We start from the raw sequence: 27,576 nt of genomic DNA on the forward strand, positions 1-27,576 counted from the left end.
AGACCAGTTGTCAGTTACAATTGTTTTCAGGTTAGAAATATGCAAACAAAGGACAGAGAATGAAAAACAAAGGATTTGTTTATATTACTTCTGTGGGAAAGGTAGAAAAACTGCTCTAATATTCTACAGTATCTAAAAGATCTGACTCCATCTATGAAAATCAAAAGGCTAATAAAGAAACTCAGAAAAACCAGGGTAACACAGAAGCACTGAGAACCCACAAATCTTTTTGCTGTCAATGGGACCTGAGTTTAGTCAGCACCTTGAAAATAATACTGCTTTAGTTTTGGTACCTAACCTTGGCTTTTTGAACAGACCTTTAATGGTTCAGTATGAGTATTTCTAGGGCAGAATGGGGTTCACTTTGAGAGCTTTTTAGATAGATACCCAAAATTTTTATATATTGTATTTATATTAATAAGCACAATTATGATAATTGTCTTTTTCAACAAAATAGTAGTTTTGAACTCCTCTTAGTGCAAGGCATTAATAGTGGAAATCATTATTTTGGTTGATAGGTGTCAGTTTCTGCATATCATGTACTCTGTGTTAGTTCTTTACATGGACTCTTCTGCTACAGGAATCTTTTTTCACTGCTCACCAGACATATGGGGTCTTCCCTGGGGATTGGTCCAGGTAATAAGCACTTCTTGCAATCAGCTTACTATAAATTATAGAGAAACACATGACAGTGCTCCAGCCATAGACAAAGTAACTTTTAAAATCTTGTTGTTATATGGTAGAAGGTGCTATACATGACCTAGAGATATATGAAGCATTTTGACCACACTACAAATGTCTAAACCACTCAGTTTCAGTTCTCACTTCTCACCCCCGTGAGTCAAACCCATCAGCCTGCCATAGCACCTATTAATTTATAGGTTTCATCCCAAGGGCACCTCTGCACACTTGTGAGAAGGCATGTCCAGCCAGCTGTTTCCAGAGTGATGGTAAAAAGCAACCAAGGAGAAAAGAACCTGTAGCTGCATGTATGCTTTGGTGAATTTAGGTCTTTAGGAGGTTTTATTTTGTTCCTGTACATGCTAGGTTTGGAAGTCCTGATGCACCTTTTCCCCCGTTCTAATGAAGCATCTTATAAGAAAAAGAAGAAACTGAGTGTATTAGATTTGCTGTGCCAATTGTGTAATTCTTTGTAAACACAAAGGTTTCTGCAATGCCAAGCTGAGCTGCTGCAGCTTAATACAGCAGTTTGAATTTCAGGAGTACGTGAGGGTGCTAAAAATGATTTTTAACAAAATGCAACTAAATGAAGTACTTGTTAAACAGGAAACAAGAAAAAAAAAAATCCTACAAAGATATGATGTGGCTGCCACTGGGCAAGTGTCAGGTACTTGCTACTTGTAGAAAATAGAACATTACTTAACTAATTAAAATCCAGATAATTTTCCTTAGGGAAAAAATTAGCAGTAAACTGTTCAGGGGCTGATGGATTTCTTTGTTTCTTGAGGATGGTAAAGATTTGTGCAGAGCCATCAGCAAAGAGCAGCTTTCTGAGCTGTTCCCTGCCAATTGCTGACAAAGGCAGTCCTAATGAATCATTCTGAATTGTGATCATGTGCTACCAGCCCACAGTGAGCTGCCAAAGAGGAAGTGCAGCTTGTTTTCTTTCATTTTCTTGATTCCTATGCTGTAGGAAGATGAAAGGAGAAGGAGGAGGAGGAGGAGGCAACAGCGGCAGCCAAACTTAAATAATTCTGACGATTCCCGATATCAAATGGAGGCCCCTGAGTGGGACCCACTGAAAAATGACACCCTTCCGCCGACCCTGACGCCAGCTGTCCCTCCGTATGTGAAGCTGGGCCTGACCATTGTATATACTGTTTTTTATTCACTGCTTTTTGTGTTCATCTACGTCCAGCTCTGGCTGGTCCTTCACTACAGGCACAAGAGGTTCAGTTATCAAACTGTCTTTCTGTTTCTGTGCCTGTTTTGGGCCTCTCTTAGGACAGTGCTCTTTTCATTTTACTTCAAAGACTTTGTCACAGCAAATTCTCTCAGCCCCTTCATCTTCTGGCTTCTCTATTGCTTCCCAGTCTGCCTCCAGTTTTTCACCCTGACCCTGATGAATCTTTACTTCACACAGGTAAGCAACAGATATTTAGTTGATTAAATCTAGCTAAATGGTGAAGCCTTATTGTGTGAGCATCATGAGAAAAATGTGATTTACAAATGTACCTTGGCAATGCAAAAATGAAATGTCAATTGTTTATTTGGGTATTTTAACTTCTGGTCTATATGCAAGCGATCAGTGTTACAATGAAACCGGAGCCTGAAGTGATCACTGTGAGAATATCAATTAACATGTCTACTGTCTATAAAAAGAATTCAAAGGTTGGAGAAAAAATGTATAGGAGGGCTAGGAATCTGGACACCCAAAATGTCATTCTATTACTATGCCTTATTATTGTTATTAGACTTTAAAAACCTCCTGGCTTACCAGACTTGATCTCTGTGTGCAGACAGAATTGTAATGTCTAATTTTGCCAGCAACAAAGCCTCGGTCCCAGTTTTTTCCTAAGTTGGCTAACGTCTCTGAGTGAGATTTCTGTTATGTGTATAACAATTGAAACTGTTGATGGAATCCTGCTGTGGGCCCAGATTCCTGTAACAATCTGTATTACAAACAGCTTTGACTCTGTTCGATAAGTGCTAAGTGCTGTGTGCAGATACACCCTCTATTTCAAGGACTCTCTGATATAAAGGTAAATTACCTGTCTAGTGGGGTAAAGGAAATAGTATCTCCATTTCAGGAAGAGGTCTTTAGAGTGTATCTGTGCCCAGGACATCTAAGAAGCTGGATGAGTTAAGCTGCACAGGGCTCCAGGTTGCTGCAGCTGGAGGTGCTTGGAAATATTATGGCGAGCATGGGATCTTGTACTTGGCTGAAGGATGGGATATTGCCATGCTGAGACAAAGACAGGCTGCTGGGCTTGCCTAAGATCTCACAGGAAACTTGCAGGAGGGCAGAGACTTGATTCTTTATCTCCTCAATCCCACTGTAGTGCCTGGAGCAGGGTGCCAAACCTGCACTCTTGTGGCCCTGATCAAAGCCCACTTTCCCAGTGCAGGAGCAGTTGGTCAGGAGTGCATCAGCCAGCCCTGGAGCACACCAGGCAGTGCTCAGGATGCTTTGGGTGTTGCTGTGTGCCCCACTTGGAACCAGCTTGGTGCCTGGGGTTGGTGCTTTTGTAGTCTCCATGGTGTTTTACAGTGCCTTATCAATTCTGAACAGCCTGACTGGAGATGTCAGACTGCATGCAAGGGCTGCTCTCCCAGAGCTGGAAAAGCAGCAGTAGTAAGCATGACAGCTGCAAGAAGATCACTTGAGTTGTAGAGTGTATTAAATACTTAGAACCGCATACCTGGTTTTGTGCTTAGGTTTGCTTTCATGGATTCACTGTCTGAAACGACTGCTAACTCACCCTGCTCCACTCCCTGGTACTTGAAATATATTAAGGGATTACAGGAACCTTTCATCTGCATACTACTCAAATCCAGCTCAAGCATGTGGTGACCTATGCTTTATCCCATACCTATTGTGAGACTCATTTGATAACTGTGCAACTTCCCAGGGCCAATTGTCCATCAGCACACAGTCCATCCCATCACAGTGCTGGGACTAAGTCACAGCCTTAGGTCAGACTCTTCCCTCAGACACGTGTAGGACTGCTGTGGAAGTCTGCAGGCAGAATGCAGCATCCTGGCTCTTGGCCAAGAGAAGCCTGGGCTGGAGCGAGCATAGGGGGGGCACAGCAGGCTGTGCAGTAGTGTCAGCGCTCAGGAGGCTTAGTGCTGCAGGTAACATTCCTTTTGTCTAAGGAAGATCTGAAAAGACAGCACTCAGAATGCACACATATGTCCTTTTCACTTATTTTTAGCGTTGCTGTCTGAGAGCGTTCAGGAAGTACAAGTCAGTGGCTGGAAACAGAAAAAATGCTAAGGCTGTCGGTTCTGCCTTTGAGACAGATGCTTTGTCATCCTGAGTCCTCATGATCTTCCTCTGAGCCCCTCAGAAAAAGAGTGGAATGGTTACCTGTCTTGAAGAGCTGCTGTGAGGCTCTTGAAACAGTATTTGCAAGGGACTTTCAGAGCTTGTGATGTGAGTCATAATCTTTAAATATCTTGGGCTACTGTAGGCAGACATAAGATCAGTATTGTTGTTTGCTCTAGAGCCAGTTGCTGTCAGTGAAATTTAATCTCAAATATCTCCCTAGCTGAAACAAAGGTTTAAGAAATACAAGCACAGCCATTCTGCAAATATATTACAGAATAAGTGCATATATTTTTAATTCACTGTTATTAATTCTTGACTTCTAACCATTAAAAGGTGGTTTGGCTTGAAATTCAGCATCTTATATTTAATGTACATCTAAGTTGCCACAGTAGGCAAGCAAGAACTAGTGTGAAAGGGGTGGAGAGAGAAAATTTTGTTTTCAGTAATGGCTTAAAACTTCACAGACCTGTTTAGAAACAACTTTTATCCTTTTACTCTCTAGAAGACGGGCAAGAAGGGTCTTCAGCTGTGTCTCATTGCATGAAACCCCTGCTCTTTCACTGGTCCTTATCTAGAGGGAAAGAAGTGATCTGCGTATGGTATCGGTACAGAGCACTGGAACAAATCCTGTGGGTCTCTGAAATTCGTAGGTTTTTATTTTCTGCCGTTCAGCACCCACCATTCCTAAATGTGGCTAGGAAAACTTATAAACATAGATGTGAGAAGAAAAAAAGTGATTCAAAAAATATTGCAAGTCCTCCTGGCCAAACAAAAAATTCATTTGGCAAGTGCTCGAGGGCGTTTTTCGAATAACAAGCACCTTTGAACTTGATGGAAAGTTAGCCACAACTATTCTCTTTTTTAATAGGTATCCCAAAGCCATAGGGAATTTCAGCTGTGTTTTATGTGGAGCAAGACAAATAAGCCCTGATGACATCAGCACAGCAGAGTTTTATTCCCAGACTTGAGCATCAGCAGCTGCAGCAGAAGAACCTCTAATGTGTTGGGGCAGGTTGCTAAAGCTGGGTAACTATGAGCAGAAAGGAAGTTAGAATCAAAATAGTTTTGACTCAAGACGGGATCTTTGGGTTAAGAGACAAGTTCAGGGTCCTTTGATACAGTTGAAATGCCCTACTTAGGGCAAGCAGAAAGGGTGGTGCAGATAAGGCTAATAGAATATTAGTTCTTCTCATTGATCCCATAATGGAGAAAAATAATATGATTTCTAATGTCAATGTATTAGAATTAATGAATCCTGTGTCTGTCATTCCCTTCTAAAGAAAAATAATAGTGTTGCCTACCCTCTCTGGAGAGTAGGGCCTCTGCCTACTTGGAAATCATTAAAATAAATCTCAAATGAAGATGAGATCCAGTGGCACTTTTGCAAAACAGCAGCACAACACCAGCAAGTAACTGCACTGTACCAAGACAAAGAAGCTCGCTGATCCTGATTCACCAGATTGGTAGCCAAAGTGCATTTCCACCTCCAAAGACCAAAAATCCCATAGAGATATTTGCCTCACACATGGAGCTTCCAAGGGTTTATTTTTTGCTTAATAACGTATTTTCCACTTTGAAGGGAGAGAAGTGGAGGATCCCACAGTGAGAGATCCCAGGATAACGAAGAATGTGAGGATTTCAGGATTTTGGTAGTCTTTCATTTATGTCCTGCTTTCTCAAATCCTCCCTGTCCCTGACAAGGGGACACTGAGATGAGTCCCCAGGCTTTACAGTTAGTGCTGTGGGTAAAAGAGTTAAAGAGGCTCTGGGAAAGAAACATGAGTTGCCTTTTTCGGTGCATGTGAGGGGTGGGCAAAGAAGTACTTGCTTCACTTTGTCCTGTTTGCTCAGCCTTTGCATTTCCCTGGGGAACAGAAAACAAATGAAGCAGGAGAGAGGCTCGGATGGAGGGTTACAGACTCAAAGAACAAGGTCAGGGCCAAAGACCGTGAGCTATAAATTTCACTGAAAATCCCAGGCCTCCCTTGCTTCCAAGCACAGGAAACAATTGGGTGGGCTCTAGGTTTTGTCGTCAGGTTGGGAACTTCTCCAGGACTAAGGGAAAGTAGTGCTGAGCTAAAGAGCTCTGAGACAGTATGGGTGGAGAAGGCTGGTAGGCAGATTTTACCTCTCCTTCCTCCTCCCCAGCCATCCTCCCTTTTCTTTGGCATCTGGATTGAGAAGCTTACCCTGCCTCCCAGGCAGTGCTGATAAAATCAGGGACTTTCAAATGAAGGGAAGTTGTACAGAGTAAGATAGTTCAGAGGGGAGCTGGCCATGCCTGGCAGGGTGGGGTAAAAACAGCACAAGGCTTTCAGAAAGTTTTCATGTATTTCAGTGGAACTAGAGTAAATGTTAGCTCTGGGAGGAGAATTAAGAAAAAATCCCATTCTCTAATTACTGAGGGATAGCATTTCGAAAGTTCTCACCAGTGAGAGAACAGAGAGGGCTTTTTTATTTTGGAGATATTTTTTTTTTTTTTTTAGCAGAGATTAATAAATCCTATATTATAAAGCTTATTATTAATTTAAAACAAGCTTTAGATGTATACATTTAGAAAATAATTTGATAGGAAAGCTACTCTTGAAGGTTTATTGTGGCTGTCATCCCCCACAATCATCCCTGTCCTTTTAGGACTACTTTTACCAATTCTTGGAAGATTGAGTATGGTGGTGAGTCATGTTGCCCATGTCTGTAGGCCTTACAAACTGTGTAGAATTTAGAGAGTAGATTGAAAACTTGCCTGTTTTGGGAAATCTGATCCAAATAAAAAAATGAACATGGAAGAAAGAGAGAAAGGGGAAGGTGGGCCTGGGACTGAAAGATACACAGCAGAAGAAAGGTAAATGTGCTGCTGCTGCTGCTGAGGTTGTGGCATATTTTCAGGTTTCAAAGGGAAATTTGCGGGGAGTGTAACAGAGGAGGAGAGGGACTGTAGTGAAAGGAACTGGGAAGGAAAGGTGCATGCTTTGTTTCTTATAGGGTTTTTCAGGTGAGGAGTGGTAAATAACACTGAACTTCATTCCTGTGCAGAGGGCCAGCTTGAGACATATACAAGCATTTACCTGAGTCTTTTAGGTAAGCTGAGCTGTAGATCCTGTAAAAGTGAATTGATCAGCTAGCACTGGAGGTACAGCAGAGGTTTGTGTCACCCATCACATCAGTTTGGCTAAATCAGAGCACGGACACAAAAATTGCTCCAGGGAGATTTTATTTTTCTTTTGCTTTAGGAATATCTGTCTTGGCTTTGACAGTTCTTTCACTCATAGAGCCAAAGTGGCTCCTGATTAGCTGGAACCTCCATCAGCTAAAGCAACCTGGCCCTGTCTGTCTGCCTGCTGTGCTGCCCAGCAGCTCTCCAGGGCTCTCTGCAGCCAGGCTGCTGATGGGTCTCATGCCATCCCCACTCCTGGGGCCTGGTAAAATGTCTCTAAGGTCAGCTGTTTACATCAGTTCTGCAATGGGAATTTTCCCTGGCTGTATGAAGAAAATTTTGGAGTCCTTTTGAACTGCTGCAGTTTTATATGCCAGACATATACCTCAGGGGAGTGGAGGAGGGGGTGTGAGAATCTCATTTGAGGTTTCCAACCCTTTGGCAGAAACAGAGAGCCAAAACAGGATATTTCGTCTTCAAAGAACAAGCAGAAGGGGAAATACTTTTAAGACTAAAAAGTAACCCTTTAGACATAAGAAAATTAACAACGACTTTCACTGCGCTTTCCATGTTCATCTTGGGCCTCTCTGAAAGATCTTTTCATAAGAGCCTGCTCTCTGTTCACTGTTTAGTCTATTCTTAGGAATAGTCTGGTTTGCTCTGCTTTGCTGGAAGACTTACTTAAATGACTCAGACGTTGACTGGAAGCTTTCTCAACGCTGCTGCGAGGAGGGGCCATTGAGCAACCAGTCTCTTGAGCTAAATGCTAAAAGCAAGAAGCTGCACCCACGTATGTAAGGTATATTGAGATCAGCTTCTGACATCCTTACTCCCACAGAACAAGCCTTTATTATGTGACAATCCTACTGCTTCCAGCAGGGCTACGCATGAACCAAGGCCCTATCAGTGTTTAAGCAAAGGTGGCAGAATCTGGCTGCCTGTGCTCCTGCCTAGCAGTGAATTAGTAAGAATTCCCCATGCTTTAAAGTGTAGCTTTCATTCTATATAGCTCTTTTTTTTTTTTTTTTTTTTTTTTTTTTTTGTTTTTCAGTGTTTATTTTGTTTGTTAGTGGTCATTTTGCTTTGAAAATTTCAGAACATCTATCCCCTGGGACAGGTTCACCGAATGCAGAATCACAGTAACAGCTGTTTTGGTGATCTTGAATCTTGAGATCCTGTTGGATCTGCAGCAGGAGCATCACATTTGGTTTTACCTAAGTTATCCATGGAGATTTTGCTGGGCAGCGGTCTTGGGTTGGTTGGTTTATGTGACAGGGCTTTGTGACGTAGGAAGGATGAGTAGATCATTTTTGGGGAACCACTGGAGATGGTATTTAGGAACTTGATATTTGCTAGGTTTTGTGAAACCAGAACAACTCATTGCCCCCTGGAAATCACTTGTCTTGTGAAGTTCTTTCCAGAGGCTCTGAACTCTTCTGTTCAGTGCAACTCCTGAAAAGTGTCAAAATTAACAATGTGTATAAGTGCTACTCACAGTAGGTGAGGACTGTGGAATGCCCCTAAAAACAAGGATTACTTGTTTAGTTTCATTGAGGTCAGGAATCTGCTTCCTCCCTCCCATCCAGAATAAGCAGGGTAGGCAATAAATCTTGTACAAAAAGTTATCTGGGTATTACTTTGAACCTCATCCCTCCTCTGAAAGTGACAGTTACTCTCTATGCACAGGAAAACTGCAGAACATTTGCAAGCTCCTTGTACCTCTCCTTTCAAAAGCAAGTAAATAAAACAACCTAAAACTTCTTCCCAAATTCCTGTGAGATTTCACGATCCAGGAATTTGGAGAACGAATCACAAAACTCTTCAATAAGGGATACTATCAGAGATGTTATCTATTTGAAAACGGTATCAATTATTGCAAAATATTTTTTGAGACTTTTTTCCCCCAAGTTTTCAATTTTATTCTCAGTTTGCTGAAAAACTCAGTGTTCTCTGCTGCTTCAGCTAGTGCTACGCAGGCTGATGCATCACAAAAATGATTTCCGTGTCAAGGCAGCTGTTTATGGTGAATAGGAGTTAAATGACAAGTTGTTCCAGGAGCTCTGGAACAAGCTGAGCCTGATTTTCTCCAGATCTATGTGTCATGATTGACTCTCAGTTGTTCCCATAACTGGAGAATTTCTTACAATATTTTGCTCTTTAGACTCTCTCCTGTTGGGTGATGTGTAGAATCATTATGTAGGCTTCTCCTCACAGAGGAACATGTATTAGATGCATTTACAGAGTTCTTTTTTTCCTTTGAGTCACTGATTTTAAGAAGGGTGATAAAGGATCATGTCTTTCATACTTCAAGCATTTTCCCATCAGTTTTATGAAGTATTTTAATATTAGTAAAGGCCAGATAAAGAGATTGACAGGGAGACACGTGTCTACAGTCACACTGTGATCATTTAAGTCCTGTTTCCTTGGGAAAGCATAATAATCATAGCAAATATTATGCAAACATTACTAAAGGGCATGCAAAACCAAGGTAAATGGATAAGATAACATAACACGAGGAGAAAATTATTGGGAAACAACCCAGAATAAGTCATACATCATGTGGGTTTTATAATATTAGTAACCAATGTGCTTTGCTGTTGTTTAAATGAATATTCGTAAACTAAGTTTGTTTGGAAACCATGTTAGCTTATAAAAAAGCAGTGATACTTTCAAGTAATTTTTTAATAAATAAGATACAAAATATGGTAATATATTTTTGTATATTTCTGATGGTGGGCAAACAACTATGACTGATGGCACCTAGCTACATTACAGAAAACTTGTCAGTATTTTATATTTTTTGGTACAGCAAGCTAACTGCTGGGCCTGAACTATCTCTCTGTAAAAGCACATATTGTTGTCCAGTGAAAAGACAGTCAGCAGAAGCCAAATGATACCTCTGAGTAAAATAATGAGTCTGGCTCTCAATGGCATCTTTTTGGCAATGTACATGAATGTAGAAGTATATCTCTAATTTCAGGCCAGGGTACCATGATGGGCTCTTCTTGGGAGCATTGGGCCTGGTGTGAGCTGGTCTCTGTGAGAGACATGTACTGTCAGGTCATGCAAGAGCCTAGAATAATTTCCCTCTATGATTATGCTGGCATTGATCCTTTTATTAATACTGGTAAAAAGGACCTTATTCCTAAAACAGAGTAAGTGAAAATAGTAGTGTAGACAATTTGCATACAAGTGCATCTGATCACTGCTGAGTAGTTCTAGTACTTTGGTTAGAGCTTGCCTGCTATGGATAAGCAATCCATGCAAATCCGTTATGTAATGAAACCTGTCATGACATGTCTTGTGGCCTGTGAGACAGAATTGCTCTGACTCACAGTGTTTTTCTTTGCTGACATGTATGCTATGTTTGATGCAATATTTTTTTGTTTTGCAGGTGATTTTCAAAGCTAAGTCAAAATATTCCCCTGAGCTACTGAAATACAGGTAAGAAATATGCAAACATTTAATGCGGTTAAGAAGAGCAGCCATGCTGAGAAGCATCTTTTCTAATTTGTGGTGCTCATATTTCATCTATTCATATTTGTATACCAGTGTTTTATGGTGATGGTTCTGAAGCTACCTTTTTCCACACCTTTAGGAGACTGTGTCCTTTCATGACGCTATGATCATTTTTAGACAGTCACATATTTCAAAGGCAAATATTTCAAATGCAAGCAGAAAACACCCACCCTGGGAATTTTTTTACTGATTCCTAACATTTGTTTTACTAAGTAGATTCAGATCCAGTGCTGAAGAAGCAGAGTGATGTTTTGTTTTTTTTGACAAGAATGAGTGGGAGTGAGTATGTTTTAACCTGTGAGGTCAGTGGTAATAGAAGTCTTAAAAATTTGGGAAGATGACGGACAAGTTGTGAAGGGAAAGAGCTAGGGAGAATGGATTCAATTTTGTGATGTGTTTGGGAGCTTATAGATAACCTCCCCTGACTCCATAGAATTGAGGTTATGGTAGATTTGCATTTATGTGGGGAGATTCATTTGGCATCTTGTTGTGGAGGAGAAGATGTCAGGACGTACTTGAAAGAACCCCAAAGGGCAGTAATGTCCAGAAAGCTCAGGAAGAGCTCAATAAATTAATGTTTGTTGTGGCAATACTTAAAAGCCTCAGTTGTGCAATGCTGTTAGAAGGAGGAGAGAGAGAGAGACAGGTTGTCTCCATTCTAAAGAAAGAATTTACAATATGAATTCAGGATAGGAAAACAGAATAATTTTGAACTGCAATCTGACCTGTTACTTGCTTACTGTTAGGAGAACATAGTACTGTATCAAGAGGGGAAATATTATCACTGTCCTTGCTCTAGAAATTTGTTATCCTACTGTGTTTTCATACAGCTTGTGGGGCAGTCACCTGTATCAATGCTTTGGGAACCATGGTTGGTATAAGGGCAGTACAGTGAGAGCAGGCTTGAGGTGGGGAGGGCATGGGATATGCAGGGTGTGATGGCTGACTTGGGAATGTGGACTCCAGGCTGTACTGCAGCTTTGGACCCCCCTTTTGCACTTTGGTTCCTGTGGGCAGAAAATCCAGGAGAATGGGCTGGCAGACAAGCAGAGCACACCCCAGGCAGGTCCCTCCAGAGCAGATGTGCCTGCCCCTCATGGGGCACACGGGCAAGAGAGACCAAGAGGATCGCTTTGCTCAGAGCCAGGTCGGGGTGGTGGAGGACTGTCTGTGGACAGGTTCCTGCAGGGCTTTAGAGCTGAGAGCTAGAAGCTTTGAACCTCATCTGTTACTGATGCTTGATTCCTGAACTGCTTTATTCCTGAACACTGCTTGAAAATGTCTTTCTTGAAGCGCAGGAAGTTCGTGGCATTTAGTCAATGCCTATGAAGTGACTACATTATCAACCTGCATGTAGCTCTTGGAGCATTTGTGTTCCTAAACACAAATGTACTGTGGCTACAATTACTCATGCACAGACTACCCTCCTCATGACAACTCCATGTCTACCCTGACTCTTTCCTACTGGATTTCTAATACAAGTCACTCCTGGATCTAGCCTAGCTTTTTCTTTCTTGTCCAGCTCTGTTGGTAAGTGTTTTCAGTTGTATTTTGTTTTAAAATCTAGATTTCAGCATTAGTGCAGTTAGTCTGTCTAAAAGAGCTATATTAATAAAGCTGACCTTGTTTCCCATCTTATACGGGGCAATTAAAGTGATATAATATGTGCACACCCACAGATGAATTAATTGTAACAAGCTAGTGAAAGAACATAGACTCACGTGGCTTATATTGGAAAGGCCCTTTAAAGATCATCTAGTCCAACCTATGTCCCGTGGGCAGGGACATCTTTCATTAGATCAGGTTGCTCAGATCCTGAGGGAGAGATGAATGATGGAAAGATGCAAGGCCTTCAGACAGGTCTGGAATCTGCACTTACTGAATCTGATTTTTCATTACTGAATGTCCACTTTATGATTTTTTTCCCCCCATTTTCATTAATAGGTGTCACTCCTTATTGCCTGGTATTGCCATTTTTGCAACAGATGATAGCAACATAAATAAGGGGCAACTGGGAGGTAGGACTGCTGTCTGTGTACTTACACAGGTCTCAGAAATCAGAAGCATTTCCAATACAAAAACAAAGAAACAAAAAAAAAAACCCAAAAAAGATAAAATACTATCAGGGATCCAGAATCTTAAGCAAACTTTATTCAGAACAGCCTTCACAATATTAGTAAAAGAGATCAAGGTGAAGCCTGTGCCAGCCCAGTTTCGTATTCAAACAGTCCTTCTGCCTGTCCCCCTGGACTTGGGGATTTCTCACTGTCACCAGGTTTGGATGAGGCGTGCTGTGCTATGAGTGCATGTCTTGTTACACACAAGCCTCAGACACTTCATACAAAATACAGTAGTTTCAAACAGATCTTCTTGGTAAACAAGGCAAATCTCACTGCATTTATCTGAGGTTTGATTTTCAGCTCAAAGAAAAACTTATGGGCACATTCAGCTTGACACAGAAAGAGCAGAACAGCCTGGCATGTGTCTTCCTCAGCCAAACCAGATTATGCAGGGCTCCTTTAAAGAGTAGTCCCAAAGTGGGGACTAGGCACAATAGGCCTTTGAACTTCCACTTGAGCTTTCACTGGTGCAATCTGGAAGCACCTCTCCTGCCCTGCTTTTCTGTTTTCTATAAAACTCCGTATGCTTCTTCATGTCTTGTAGGTGCCCTTGTAGTTGAATTGTAAAGATACTTTCTGCCTTTAATCTGCTGAGACCCTAAAACTTCCCCTAGAAAGACGGCCTGCATCTCTATCAGCGCTTTTCCATAAATTCAGCAACAGTGCTTCTACTGCATTGCAAATCAGGCAGCTGTTTCCTGGGCCACATCACGTTAAAAGGGGCTGGAAGATCCTCAGGTGAGGAGCTGCACAACTGACCGGCCACGAGAGCTCACCCCGGCACTAACGGGGCTCGTGGGCACAGCAGTGTGACAGCACCTTTTTTTTTTTTTTTATTTCTTGCTAAAGTCTGCAAAGGAGGAGCCTGGCCTGGAAGCCTCTCAGCCTTGCTGGTTGCAAGCCAGCCTGATGCTGCATGCCAGCATGCAGGCTGTGCTGCAGCAGAAGGTGCTTCTGGCTAAGTGAGCAAGAGGAGGGCATTGTGCTTACCCTCCCACAAGCAAGGCAGATGTAGGAGTGTGCCTTTCCTCACAACCCCCCCCCAAGGGGATTAGAGATGGGACCTCGGGAGGGGAAGGAAAGGAAGGCATGTGACCACTATTTAAAGACTTCTGAGGTACTAATAAAAGCTGTAAATGTACCACCATTACAGAGGAAACCGTGTGAGAGAGGAGCTTCAGGAGTGCAATATTTCCAGCATTAGACTATGAGGTTTAAAGGAACTGCCTCCAGCTGCTTATCCTAAAAACAGAGCCCTGCCCTGGAAAGTTAAGAATGAGCACAATCTTCCTGCTGAGAGGGAATTTCCGTGCCTGGCAAGGAAAAGACAGCATCCTTGCTCACTGCCAGATATAGCTGGAAAGAAAGGCATTGATTCACAAGATTTTAGGCTTTCAGTTCTCCCTGTAACACAGTTAAAATATCTCAACGCTGTATCTCCTTCTTTCCTGCCCTCTGAAAAGAAGCCAGCTGTATTTCAGCTTTGTAGCTGCATTAATGCTAACCCAAAAGAACATGAATGTGTGAAAGTAAAAGATCCCCACTGGGTAAAGTATTGTTAAACAATTAGAACCAGAGTCCTCAGGGACAGTCTGTATGTTTGTTGTCAGCCAAATTCAAAGTTCCCAACAGGCATGAAAGGCTATGGCCAAAAATTCTTGTGCAGTGACTGCAGATTATGAATCTTATCAGTAATTGCCTTGGTCAGCAATGGTAATGAACTAAGCAAATACTTGAAATGGAAACATACCTTTTTTTCTTTTTTTTTTTTTTTTTTTTTTAATGGAAAGCCCCACAGGTTTGTGTAGACATAAGGAGGAATTAAAAGCAGTAAAAAAAAACCAAAAACATACCCTGTAGTACCTTGATTACATGGTATGCTTATATTGTAGGTATCAGCACTGGGTAAGTTGGGAGAAAACCAGACAGATCAAAACAGTCCAACTCCTGAGCTTCTGTCTGCCACATTTTGGTTCCAGATGTGCTTTAGTGGTTGTGTAAACACACTTTTTCCCTGGCCTAGATGGCAAGATGCCAACCCAGAATCAATATGCATAGCTAAATTTCTTGGTGTTTCTTTCAAGAGTTTGACCATGACCAAATTGTTTAAGAAAAGAGACAGAGATGGAAGCTAGGGAACCAGTAACCTGGAGATTTTTCCTGCTGTTAGACACTTCCCTAATTTGATATCTGATGGCAAACCTTAACAGTCAGTGATGCTTTATATGGCAGTGGTGGTATAGTAAAACCAGGGTCAAAACCAGCCCATTCCAGGCAACTCAGCCTTTAGATAAGTTTTTTTCTGGGAGTGAGTAGGCAGTGGGTTTGTGCTGTGTATGAAGTCTACGATCTAAGAAGGTACACATATTTTAAAAGTAGTTTTTGAGAACTGTGCTGTTGTATTTCTGCTGCAGTCTTCCACGTTTTGCTGCTTGATATTAATTTACTTACAGCTTGTTGTGTAACTGTAAAACAGGTTTGAAATGAGCTAGGTTAATCTCTCCAGCAATCTGGAGCACTTTGATTTTGGCTCAGGCAGCTGGCTACTCCGTCAGCTGTGGCAGATTTCATTTCTCAGAGTGCAACTTCCATCTCATGATTGACATCTGCTGAAAAATGTTGCTAAAACTGTTTTCTTCTCACTCTCCCAGGTTGCCCCTCTACCTGGCTTCTCTTTTCATAAGTCTCCTCTTCCTCTTGGTGAATTTAACATGTGCAGTATTGGTGAGGACACAGAATTCAGAGAGAAAAATCATTGTCTCAGTCCGGGTGGCAATTAATGACACATTGTTTGTGCTGTGCGCTGTTTCACTCTCCATCTGCCTGTATAAGATCTCCAAGATGTCTTTAGCCAACATTTACTTGGAGTCCAAGGTAAGGTACATTTTCAGTTCTTTTCAAGTACCTTCTGGGATACAAGGGCAGTGCAAGGCAAAGTCACAAAGCCTGAGAGCTGGAGCCCTTAAACTTCACAGCCTGCACTCGGCTGGCCATCGTGTTCAGTACATTAATTAAATACTAAATGGTAGTAAGGAAGCTTTTGGTTAAAACCAGTGATCACAAATATGTCTTTTTGAGGCAGATTTTGCATAACTTTTTGGCTGCAGTTTCTCACGGTTCTTTTTCAAGCGGACACTGCTTTCTCTGGGTCCCTTGTCTGGAGACCACTTCGTTTCAGTACTGCAACACAGAAGTGGCCTATACTTAAAAATCCTTCAGCTTATCCAATCATTGACTAAGTTAACTGTTTAAGGTAGCGGCATGTTGAAGATAAGCCAGACAGAGAAATATGAATCTCCCTTTACGTATTTGCATGTTCTTATATATCTTCCTATAGATAGTGAGAATAGGTTTTAAAAGACTTAATATATTAAAAGTTATTCAGCTGGGGAAAAGGGTTAAAAAGTGTCTCCTATTACTCTCCAAGATGTTCTTTAAAGAAATATTGTTAGGTTTGGACATTCAGTGGTCACGGAGCTGGATGGCATCACATAAGCATGCAGTGACGTGAAAATCAGTGAAGATGCTTTGTATCTATATATAATGAAACTGGGCTTTCAAAAGTCCTTGCATTTACAAAAGACAGTTAAATTAAATGTAAATTATCAGTTTAACCAATAGCACATTGCCATTACCACAACAAATCCTTTAAAAATCTGAGGTCCAGCTGCTATTTAGGAAAACCTTACCATAGAATTCCTCTCTACATTTACTTAATCAGATGAAATAAGTACACTTCCTGTTTAACCAAATCTGGTCGTGCTGCACAACAACTAAAAGTTCAGGGCTGGATAGAGGATTTAAAAACACAGCGCAGTTTTGTTTCTTTCAAGCCTGTCATTTGCTGACCAAAGGGCACTTGTAATGGATTATTTTTATCAGCAAGAAAAGTTTTTCTTGTGCTGCAAATCACAGGAGCATAAATCTCTGTAACAAAGCAGTGTTAACCTAAAGGAGGCTTTGGTTCTGGTTTTGTTTGGTTTTGGTTTTGTTGTGTTTTCTCCTCCTGCAGGAAACCCAACCTTCTTTACTCCAAATTATTTCACAAAACCCAAAAATCTCTAGCATTACTGCAGACAGGAAAAGACACAACACTCAGCTGATGAAAGTTTGAATGTGGAAATGAGAGTTAAAGAGTGCTTTGCTTCTCCTTTCTGCTGACCTGAAATGGGAGTTCCTCTGTGGACTTCCAGTAGGGTTTGACTGGACATACTTTAGGGATACAGATGACTGAAACTGGCAGTGAATAAAACATCCTGGTTTTATCTGCTACTGTTATGCCAAAAAAATATCTAGAGAAGAAAAATCCATTCTCTGCAGTGATATGATAGAAATAGTGTTGGAGATAATGCATGCTCTGTGGTGCATGTAAGTGGGCATCGGTACTGGCAGCCTTTCATTTGCATCTCCCTTTTGCTGGCATGTATCTTCTGACTGCAAATGAAAACACATTCATCTCCACACCCTGGCATGGGGAACCATCCTGGTGCTCTGTGCCAGGGCTGTGCCAGCACCAAGGACGTGCACAGCCCTGCCCTTAGGTGCTGACTTGGGCCGGTTCTGTGCTGCCCAAATGCATCATGTGGTGGGACACAATCCCTGCTTGGGGCTCCCCTTCTTTTCTGCAGGGGCCTGTGACTGAAAAACGATTCCTCTGTTTTTACTTTCACTGCTGCCCTCTCCCTTCAATGACCCACTAAGTGTATTTGACTGGAAGCAAAACCAGGACACTTTTATCCCCTTTTTTGTATTCGGGGGGATGGAAGTTTGTTAAATCTCTACACATTTAGCTGTTAACTGTTAAAGAATGACAGCTATGTAGGGAAATCTGGACGGGGAAATACCAACCCCGTTCTGCTCTTTGCTTCTGCTATCTGCAATCTGTAAATGCCACGGAGCTGGGGTATGGTATGTGCCAGTCAGCAGCTTCTCTCTGCTCTCTCTCCCTCGGTTTCCATGACAGCACCACTGACTTGTTAGTATTGAAGGAGAACAGTCAAGTAGTGCCTAGCAAACGTTTCCTCTTTAAAGCATTTCCTGCTGATATTGCCACAGCTTTCACCACTGCCTGCTATGGATCTGCCTTCAATTCCTGAGTAGCTGCAGTCTCTTGGCTCACTTCTGACATGGCTGCAGGTTATGGCCAGGTGAATTGTGGTGTTTCCAGGCTGTTATAAACTGGAATTCAGAGACATTGTCTGCACTGGGTATTTTTGGAGCCTGGCTGTTCATTGAACTGATGTAATTTTGCTGGGAAGACAGGCAAGCTTGTTTTCTGCAAGCTTTATAAAAATACTCCCTGAGCTCCTCTTAACTCATCCTCACTGGGGAGGGCAGACTGAGGAGCTGGGTCAATAAAGCTGCAGGGTCGATAGCCAACAGCGTGGGTGAGCAGCACTGGAGCCCTGGTAATCTCCTGAAGTTCAGGAATTCAGGACATGGTGGCTTGGTGACTTCCCTTGATATTTATTTAGCCCTTCTGCCTTGTCTGCTCTGCTGGCCACAGTGCTTTGAACCTCTGCCCCTCAGCTGCAAACCTGGCAGCAGAGTGTGTGAGCAGAGGAAATAAGATGCAGACTTTCCAGTCTCCTGCACTGCTTTAAAAGTCCTGTGGCAGGGAGGAGCAACTTCTCTCTTGGCCTGTTTCTCTCACATAGATGAAAGCAACCCATCCTCCTGGTGTGGGTCTGCCAGGAGAAGGAGAGGGCAGGGCTAGAGAAGCAAATTACTGCAAGGCAACTTACCTCTAAAGGCACACAGCACTCAAATCCATCCTTCCTCCTTTGGCCGTGCAAAGAACAATTCCAGAGCCAACTACAAAGAATTTACTTTGAGTTTTTTTCAAAGCCAGTCCCATTTTTGTACTCCTGCCTGCCTTTCTGATCAGACTCACACAGATCCCTGCAGCCATGGCTCCTGGATTCCTTCCTTCCATCCTTTGTTCCTGCTACAACTCCTGTGCTGGTGTCTCAGCCCCTGACAGTGACCCTGCCCGCTTGACATAGTGGCCAGGGACTTACTCTTCTCGCTGCTTTTCCCTGCTTTGTCCAGTTGTCTCTCTAGGGCTTAGGAACAGTTGCAATTTCACGCTTGCAGTCCCATTCCTCCCCTTGTGCCCAAGCTGCTACTGAGATTGCCCTGCCGCCGTCACTCTGCCCATAGGCTGTGCTTCCACTTTGTCTCCTCTGCATTGACATTAGCTAAGGCAGGATGTTCTGTTCCTCTCTGTGCTGTGTTTACTGCTGACTGTTATGACCTGCTCTTGTACTCATGAAATGAGTGCAAAGCAAGCAGTTGTAAAAAGATGGAAGGTTGCATCATGCTAGCCAGCATCTGATATGGGATGCTCTGTAGCTAGTGCAGAGCTGAAGGCTGAATTCTATCACTCCACCTCATACCAAGTGTGGGTCTTACCTGTTTTCACTGCTCTAAAAATAGCACTTGTTTAATAAAATGTAAAAATTAGTCACAACCCATCTTGGTAAGGGCTGGAACTGCTACCATTGTCTGGAAGCCACTGTGCTGATAAAATACAGGAATATACATAGAATAGGATATAATGGCTAAAGAAGGAAAGACAAAAAATCAATTGCAAGAGACAGAGTAGCATAACAACTCTCAAAGTCCATGCAAAGCAAAGTTGTTCTCAACTTCCCTTACGAATAATAATAACCTGTGCTTAAATCTTTTCCAGGGCTCATCTGTCTGTCAGGTGACAAGTATAGGAGTGACTGTTATACTACTTTATACCTCACGAGCCTGTTACAACTTGTTCATCTTATCGTTTTCCCAAACCAAGAAAGTCAACTCTTTTGATTATGATTGGTACAACGTGTCGGATCAGGCAAGTATGAAAATATTGGCTAATGAGAAAACCTCATTCTCTATCTGATGATTGACTTCCTAAATGCTAGCACTAGAGGAATAAGTATATTCAAACCCTAATTTTATTTTTTTTTAATTCAGTGCACTAAGATTGTTTTGCTCCAGGAATACAAATTTCTGATAATTTTGGCATAAGGATAAAAACTCCAGTTCTGTACTAAAAAAAAAAAAAACCAAAAACAAGGAACCACAAGACAAATAAGTTTTAAAAAATCAATCTTTTATTTACCTTGATTTTATTGTCAAAAGAAAGAGCACCTTTTATTAAAACAGACAGGTATTTTTTCCATTATAAAGAATGTATTGTACTTAGAGAAGCAGAAAAAACAGTACTTGATTCCACTGAAATGCTCAGTTCTAAGACATCATAACATCTCCCACTGCCATTCAGGGTTGTGGGGTTATTTACTTTAATTTACTGGCATTAGCATGATGATTTCTGTAGTTTGAGGATAAGTCTATGACTCTTCCCAACCTTTAATTGCAAGTGACAATTTACATTGAAAACTAACAGTAATAAAACCACTACAGGAAATAGCAGGGGATTCTTTGTTGAATTTTAATAAATTTCAGCATCTAGCTCATTTCTCTGCTTTGAAAAATGTATTTTCCGGCTCTTTCAAGGCTAGGCAAAATGGGATGCCTGGGTCTGACTCACAAGTATCTTTTGTTTGGCCTCAAAATCCCATGTCTCCCCTGCAATCAGCAAGCACCTGCAGACCCAAAGCTGTGCTCCCAGCCACTGGGAGAAAGGACCTTGTATTGTCAGGGTGGCCAAGCAAACTTGCAGCCATGAACGAATTTCTGTTGAGCAGCAGTTAAGACTCTAATTAAGAAGTAGGTAGAGAGTAGGACAGGATTGCCCTGAGGACCTTGTTATGAGTTAGTTGAGTAGGGTCTGTCGAGGGACATCTAGTCAACCCTGCTGCAGTGCAGAGAAGAGGACTGCAGGTGTTGCCAGTGGAATTAGGGCACACAGGTTTAGGCAAAAGGACATCAGGCTCTATCTTGTCTCCTGAATCAAGCATTTTGTCTCTTGTTAAGCCCTGAGGAGTTGTTGCTGCTCCTGCTGATCCCTTGTAAGGGACGGTTCTTGCTCTGACTCCCACAGTCTGGAGTAACAGGGGCTGGTGTGGCCAGACTGCTTGGTCCTGTTTGCCCTCTGGAGGCAGAGGTCGTTCACTGGGAGCTCACTGGAATGCTTTTTAGCCCTTGAGTTACTACTGCATTATTCGAACATCTCTTCTGGCTTGTGACATTAGGGTTGCATGGATTTGGGGGTAAGTTACTTGAGCTATATGTAAAAGGCCTGGAACTAAGGAGTGGGTACTCCATTTGGTACCAGAATCAAAAGTCACTTTTAAAATTACAGCCCAATAAATTATTGTAGTACTGCCTCAGGTCACCGTTCAGAAGCATCCTTTTCTCTTCTGTACAAAACACATGAAAGGGCAGGATTTGCTCTCTGTAGCAATGGTGGAGATCTAGAGAGGAGATCACAGCTAGTGCTGCAGTGACAGCAGGGTTATTCAGCCTTAGAATATGCACCTGTTTGAACAGACCCAAGCCTTTCATTTTTAAAAGCAATGCCCTTGACCATTGATTGTTCCTTTACAATTATTCCCAGCAGGAAAAGGACTGGAAAACTAGTGTCTCATTACCTGAATTTGATCCCTTCATCAAGTGATTGCTTGCCAGGCTTTTAAGCTGGGAAGATCCCTGCATTAAACTGATATTTCTGAAGGAAAGATAGCAGGAGGAGGAAAGGGAAATCATGTACCCGAGACAACATATTGATTTTTTTTAGTCTGCCTTTAATCATTAGCCAGGTTAATCTGGCTCTACTGAATGGAATTCCTGGCATTGTCTCCTGCACTTTTAAATGAGCTGCCATCTTTATATTTAAACACTTTACTCTTTTACTTTCCAACAGGCAGATCTGAAATGTCAGCTGGGAGATGCAGGTTACATAGTGTTCGGAGTGATCCTTTTCGTCTGGGAGCTCTTGCCTACTTCCTTGGTTGTGTATTTCTTCCGTGTCCGAAATCCTACGAAAGATCTAGTAAGTGGAATTTGTTAGTGTACTTGCCAATGTAATGTCCAAGCAGGTCTGAAGGGCTCAGCTGCTGAGGGAACTTTTCTTCTTTATATTCTGACTTCTCTTTTTCAATGTGTCCTTGGCAGAATAAAAGCAACCAAAACTTCCCACTTCTTTATGCTAACTCCTCTTGAATGAAACACATCGTGTTTATCCAGAAGGAAGGCCAGGTGTTTCTCAGGCAGTTTATCTTAAAAATCAGGAGCTTTCTTAAGGGTAGGGACAACTTCCCTTTGAGATAATACAGCACTTTATTGGAATCGGTGGAAAAGGAGTTTATTACCCAAACTTGGCATCTTTCATCGCATAGCAGTGAAAATGGTTGTGTACTAACTGTTCAACAGGGTTATAAAATAATAGACTGAATTTTTTCAGCCCTGTACCCACTGAATTTTTTCCAAGTCAAAGACCAGTGGCCATAATAAGCACTTGCTGACTTGCTGGCTATTTCAGAAGACCAGAGATTAAGGTGTGAGTTGAAAGGATAATTCCCAGTAAGTGTCATTAGTATCTAGGTAGTTAATAGATGGATAAGCATTTTTTATAGCTGTAGGCAATGACTCCAGGTGACCTGGTAGACAGGCACAGAGAAAATACCAGCCCTCACTAGAATTACTGAGGCAACATCTGTTTCTGTAGGCCAAATGAAACCAAAGCTAATATTACTCAAAAGGGATGTGAATGGTAAATACACAAGTAAGAGAAGCAAGTAATAGAATAACTTTTTGGAGAAGGTGATGGGTTTTATCCTTGTGCATATTTCAGAGACAATGATAAAGCCAAGATGAACAAGGAAGTAATGCCTGACGTTGCACTAAGAAACCCCATGGATCCCGGTGCCCATGACCAAAAACATCTCAGCCTCACTTCTGCTTAGGAGTTAACCAGGACAACTGCAGAGAGAAGAAATGTTTTTAAGCACAGGCTAGAGGTCCTTTCTTCTAAAAAGTGACCACAGAGAGATCTCATTTCATTTAAAGTGGGCTTAGTAAGGCTAGACCTGGTGGCCAAGTTTGTATAGTGTGGGGGAGATTCACAGAGAATGAAAATAAGGGAAGTGGTCTAATCACTCATTTCAAAAAGCTGATCCCATGAAGGCTTGGAATCCTAATCAAGCAAGAGCTCAAACAGAGGCAGTATTCTCCCACAAGAGCATTGCAGTAATACGTATAACATATTTTTGCATTGTGATTTGCAAAAAGCCTTAAATCTCCATAAAGACACAGTTCAGAAGAGGAAATTGGTGATATCACTTCTTTTATGGATACTTTTTTTAGGGTAAACATTGTCTGTCACATGGTTTGGGTCATATATAGATTTTTTTTCTCACATAGGACAAATATTTAGAGGAGGACCAGAAATACGTAGAACTGAACAAAAAATGAAGAGATTGTAGCAAGAGAAAACTGAATTTCAGTGTGAGGTTGCCACAAGAGGGAGACCAAGGCCCGCAGGATTTTAGGCTCATGTATTCAGTAGGCTGCTACTTGGGCAGAAAGCATGGGGTTAGAATTAAAGCAAACCCTCCTTTATTTAAAAAAATCATAACAAATCTGATTAGCTATTATATTTTTAATAATAAACAATCCTGAGAAGTAGTTCTTTGGTTTCATGATTCATTTGGGGCTTCAGAAACAAAAGGTTTGAGTAGAGGCATCCTGCATTCAGCATTGCCCAAATATGAAACTCCTTTCCACAAGAGATTATAGCCTGGAGTGAGCTGTCTGTTGGCTCTGGTGCTGACACAGGGTTACAACAGCATGTGGCCCTTTGCCTTGCCATACCTTAAACCAGACAAATGTTGGAAATGGGGGCATGACAGAGATGCACCTTATCTTCATTTCATCTTTGTCAAAATTATTTAACACATAAAATAAAGGGGGAAATCAAACTGCTCTCCTTTTTAAGGCCAGAGAGAAGATGTCATCCTGGCTTGTCCACAGGCACAGAGAACCCCTTGTCCCTGGGGATGGGAGCAGTGGATCAGTGGTCGAGGCTCAGTGGGTTCTTAGAAGTCTCCATGCTGTTTCTGGAATCAAAGTGACTTTTTGCATCTTGCATGTTTTTCTGTTTTGATTCACAGAGAAATAAAGTGAAAATTCTTTGTAAATGAAAGTTATATGTACACTCCTTTCCCTGTTTTGTCAAAGGACCTGACCTCAGGATTTGACCCTCACAGCACTATAGAGTAGATACTGAAATTGCTCGGTGAGGGCCTAAGGGACTTTTCAGATGTGGGTTCAGTAAACAGGATGCCAAGCTTCAACATGATCAGTTCCTGTGGTAAGGGAGGTAAGGCACCAGGAGGGAGTAATAGCAATGTGGGAGGTAAAAATCAAATCTCTTTAAGATGTTTTATATGTTTCCCTCAGCTCCTCGGCTGCTTCCTACTGCTTACTTCAAGCATGAAGGGTCCTGGATGGACAGGAATTCAGCAGAAAGGTTGAATGCAGGCTCGAGGGCGGTTTCAGAAAAAGGTCAGGTGTTAGCTAAGAAATAAGGGTAAATAAAAGCTGTTGAGATCAATATCGCTATGCTGGTAGAGATGGACAGTAAATACAAAATTATTTCTGTTGTCTTCAGCCAATGCAAAATTGCATGTTTTATTTTTGAAACCACAAGGTAGGTTGGCAGCAACTTCTTCTAGAAGCCAGGCACCAAGCAATTGATAAACAGCTATTTGATAGCTGCTGCAAATACTGACAAAGGTTTCCCTTCCCTCAGGCCAGCGCAGGAATGGTCCCGAGCCACGGCTTCAGTCCCAGATCTTACTTCTTCGACAACCCCCGCAGATACGACAGTGACGATGATCTAGCCTGGAATATTGCCCCACAGGGGGCACAGGCCAGGTGAGATACAGACGTGAACCTCTTGCTTCCCAAAACAGAAATTGGAGGAGGAGGAACTCTGACACACCACAGAAGATGGATGTAAATTGTCCAGATGCAATTGCTGCATAAATCCCAGCAGGGTGAGGGGAAGCTGAAGTGGAAGGGCAGCACTGAGTGACTGTGGGGATCCCAGGGCCCCGTAGACACTATAAAGACACAAGAATGAAAATTGTTACATAATTTAAGATTGTACCAATGTACCGCTCATTGAAAAACTCAGGCTAGAACTTTGTTTTATCCTCTATTTCTTCCAAGAGTGGCTTCAGAAGCGCCATTTAACTCATTCAAGTGTGAGAGCAAGACTGTCTAGAAGAACAGCTCTCTCCCTGCTCAGGCAGAGCAGGGAAAAGCTGAACAGCACAGACAGCAGCTTCTGACGGTTGTAGCGAGAAGCGTCTCAACTTATGTCGCCCTGTAACATGGCTAAGTATCTTGAGGGTGACCTGAATTGAAGGGAGCATCTGCTTGTTGAAAGCTTAGAAAAATCCACCAAACTGCTGAAATCCCACACAACCCAGAACGGGCAAAACATTGTCTTCTCTGCACAGCTGTGAGGTTTAGGTAAGGATTCCTGTCCAGGAAGGAGAAGTTCACAGGAAAAATGGTAGCACTCAATTCAAAGAAGGAAAGGCAGTGACAGAACTCTATCCTGCCCTGAAAGGAGTCTCAGTCGTGTTATCCCTTTGTTGTTCCTGTAGCTACACTGTGACACGAATAAACGTAACTGAGAATGCTGGTTAAGTTGCCAATTGTAGTTAACATAACCCAGATCTAGCTCTTGACACTCATTCAGGTGAGACAGTGTAGTCACTGTCTGTGAGCCCAGACCATGGCTCAGTGAAGTTGCACACTCACTATTTACAGTTATCAGTCATGGCATTCCTGTATGAATGTTTTTCACATAGTAACAAAGCCCACAGAGGATGCCAGAGGTGCTTTGAGCCAGTCTGATTCTCCAGCCTAGAGCCAGAGGCACCCTCTCTTCCCTACTGAGCCATCAGGGAATCAGCCACACTGGTAACACCTGCACAGCTCCCATTGGAAACTAAACCAGCCACATACATTGTCATGCTGCTCATGAGAGAAAAGGCAGCATGGCAGAGCTGCAAACTGTGTCCTGGCCTCTGGGACACAGACATGGGAAGTTTAGATCTCTGAAAGGTCCCTGCACTACCAGGACTTGGCAGGGATAAGCAGCACCACTTCTGGGATCTTCCAACACCATCTGGAACAGCAAATCAGAAAGGGGAGGGTCTTTAGTGAACCAAGAGAATCAGGAAATAGAAAATGAACACTTGGGCCAAAATAATTGACAGATCAGAAAAATAAATAGCTGCCTGTGCTTTGCACTTCAGCATGAGAACTGTGTCTCCATGATTGCGTTTTCCCAATGTTCTTTAACCACGTGTCTACAGAACTAACCTGCCAGTTATTAATTCTTCTATTTTCTTTCTAAGTTTCTCTCCAGACTACTATGACTGGAGCCATCAGAACAACAGCTTCATGGCTTACATAGGATCCCTCCAACAAGATCCAGCACTGGACACAGACCGGCCAAGCCCAATTTAACTTCAATCAACTACAGCATCTAGGACATTCCAATATTAAAACCAATCTTCTGAAAAACAAAGCTTAGCAACTTTTCTTCACCTTTTGGTTTTTAGAGATTTTCCTATGCACACATAAATGAAGAACCTTGCCATGAGCTTTTCATAGTTCAAGGAGAAGTATAAGCTAATGATTTAAACTTTGAAGACTGTTCCAATTAATACCCTGTTCTAAGCCATGGGATTTTGGCTTTGAATAGAGTTGTTAGAAGGTATAATTTAATCATTTTTATGCTCATTTTAAAAGAGCAAATTTCATGAAGTGAAATGGCATAATTATTTTCTAAGTATTTTTATTTTTACACTGTGTATAAAGTTAGAAATACATGATTATGATCAATATACTGTAAACACATGAATAGATTTTTCAAATGCATGACAGTTGCAATTTTTACATGCACATCAAAGCCTGTAAGAAAAAAAAAAAAATCAACCCAATTAAATACTGTCTCTTCAAGTTATTGCTATGTTCTGAGAACAAAATTTACTCTTTAGATATCACTGCTGACTCTGTATGCTGCGATAGTTGGAGGCTAGAAATTATCTGTACCCTGTATTCTTCTAAGAAAGTAAGAAAATTGTGTCATCTCAGCAGCTTTAGGGACAGTCTCAGAAGAGTGGAGATGGGCATCTGCTCCAACTGGAGCATTGTGAACTGCAAAACAAGCTGAAAATTTGTAGGCTTGAAAAATTAAAAGTTATGCAATCAAGTCCATCAATCAGATCTATATATTATATAGAAGAGATAGTCAAGTACCTCACCAGGGAGAGGGATACATAGGACACTACAGACTTGTTTATTTATTAAGAACCTGGGAATTGCAGTGTGGGAATGGAACAAGAGCCAGGAGTACGTAAAGCAGAAAAACTTCAAAAGTGCCTTACTATATAACATGCAAGCCAGAAAAGCTGTGCTTCAGCCTTGTATCTTCAGGGATAAATGTAGTGAGGTATGGGGGGAAATGGTGGATAAATACCATTCCAGGATGTGACATCGCAGAGAGTAAGCCTAAAATCATTGCTAAGCTAAGGCAAACAGGAATCCTGACTCTATTTCAGGTCTTTTTATTCTGCCCAGTTCTCAGCAGTGAAGAACTCTGCATCCCCAGCATCTCTTTCTCCTTACCTATGTGGAACAAATACTATAACTCAATCCATATTTCCCCAGGAGAAAAACATGCTACTTCTAGTAATCTTTACTTCTATAAAAGTATTCCATTCTGAGGTGTGCTACAGCATCCCCAAATGGTAGAAGGGTTTCATGTTTTCCTCATGCTCGACTTCAGA

General features: G+C 41.9%; 1 protein-coding gene across 1 annotated transcript; it reads left to right on the plus strand.

Annotated features, from left to right (window-relative positions):
* The first annotated feature begins 1,581 nt into the window (after positions 1-1,581).
* Positions 1,582-26,747, plus strand: GPR137B (G protein-coupled receptor 137B). The gene is made up of 7 exons (XM_058419997.1): positions 1,582-2,104; positions 10,564-10,613; positions 15,460-15,682; positions 19,503-19,656; positions 21,631-21,755; positions 24,516-24,640; positions 26,140-26,747. Exons 1-7 carry the CDS (start codon positions 1,736-1,738, stop codon positions 26,249-26,251), a joined length of 1,158 nt encoding a protein of 385 aa, XP_058275980.1. The 5' UTR covers positions 1,582-1,735; the 3' UTR covers positions 26,252-26,747.
* The last annotated feature ends 829 nt before the right edge of the window (positions 26,748-27,576 follow it).

Source organism: Hirundo rustica, chromosome 3 (assembly GCF_015227805.2).
Source record: "Hirundo rustica isolate bHirRus1 chromosome 3, bHirRus1.pri.v3, whole genome shotgun sequence".
Classification (NCBI taxonomy): Eukaryota; Metazoa; Chordata; class Aves; order Passeriformes; family Hirundinidae; genus Hirundo; species Hirundo rustica.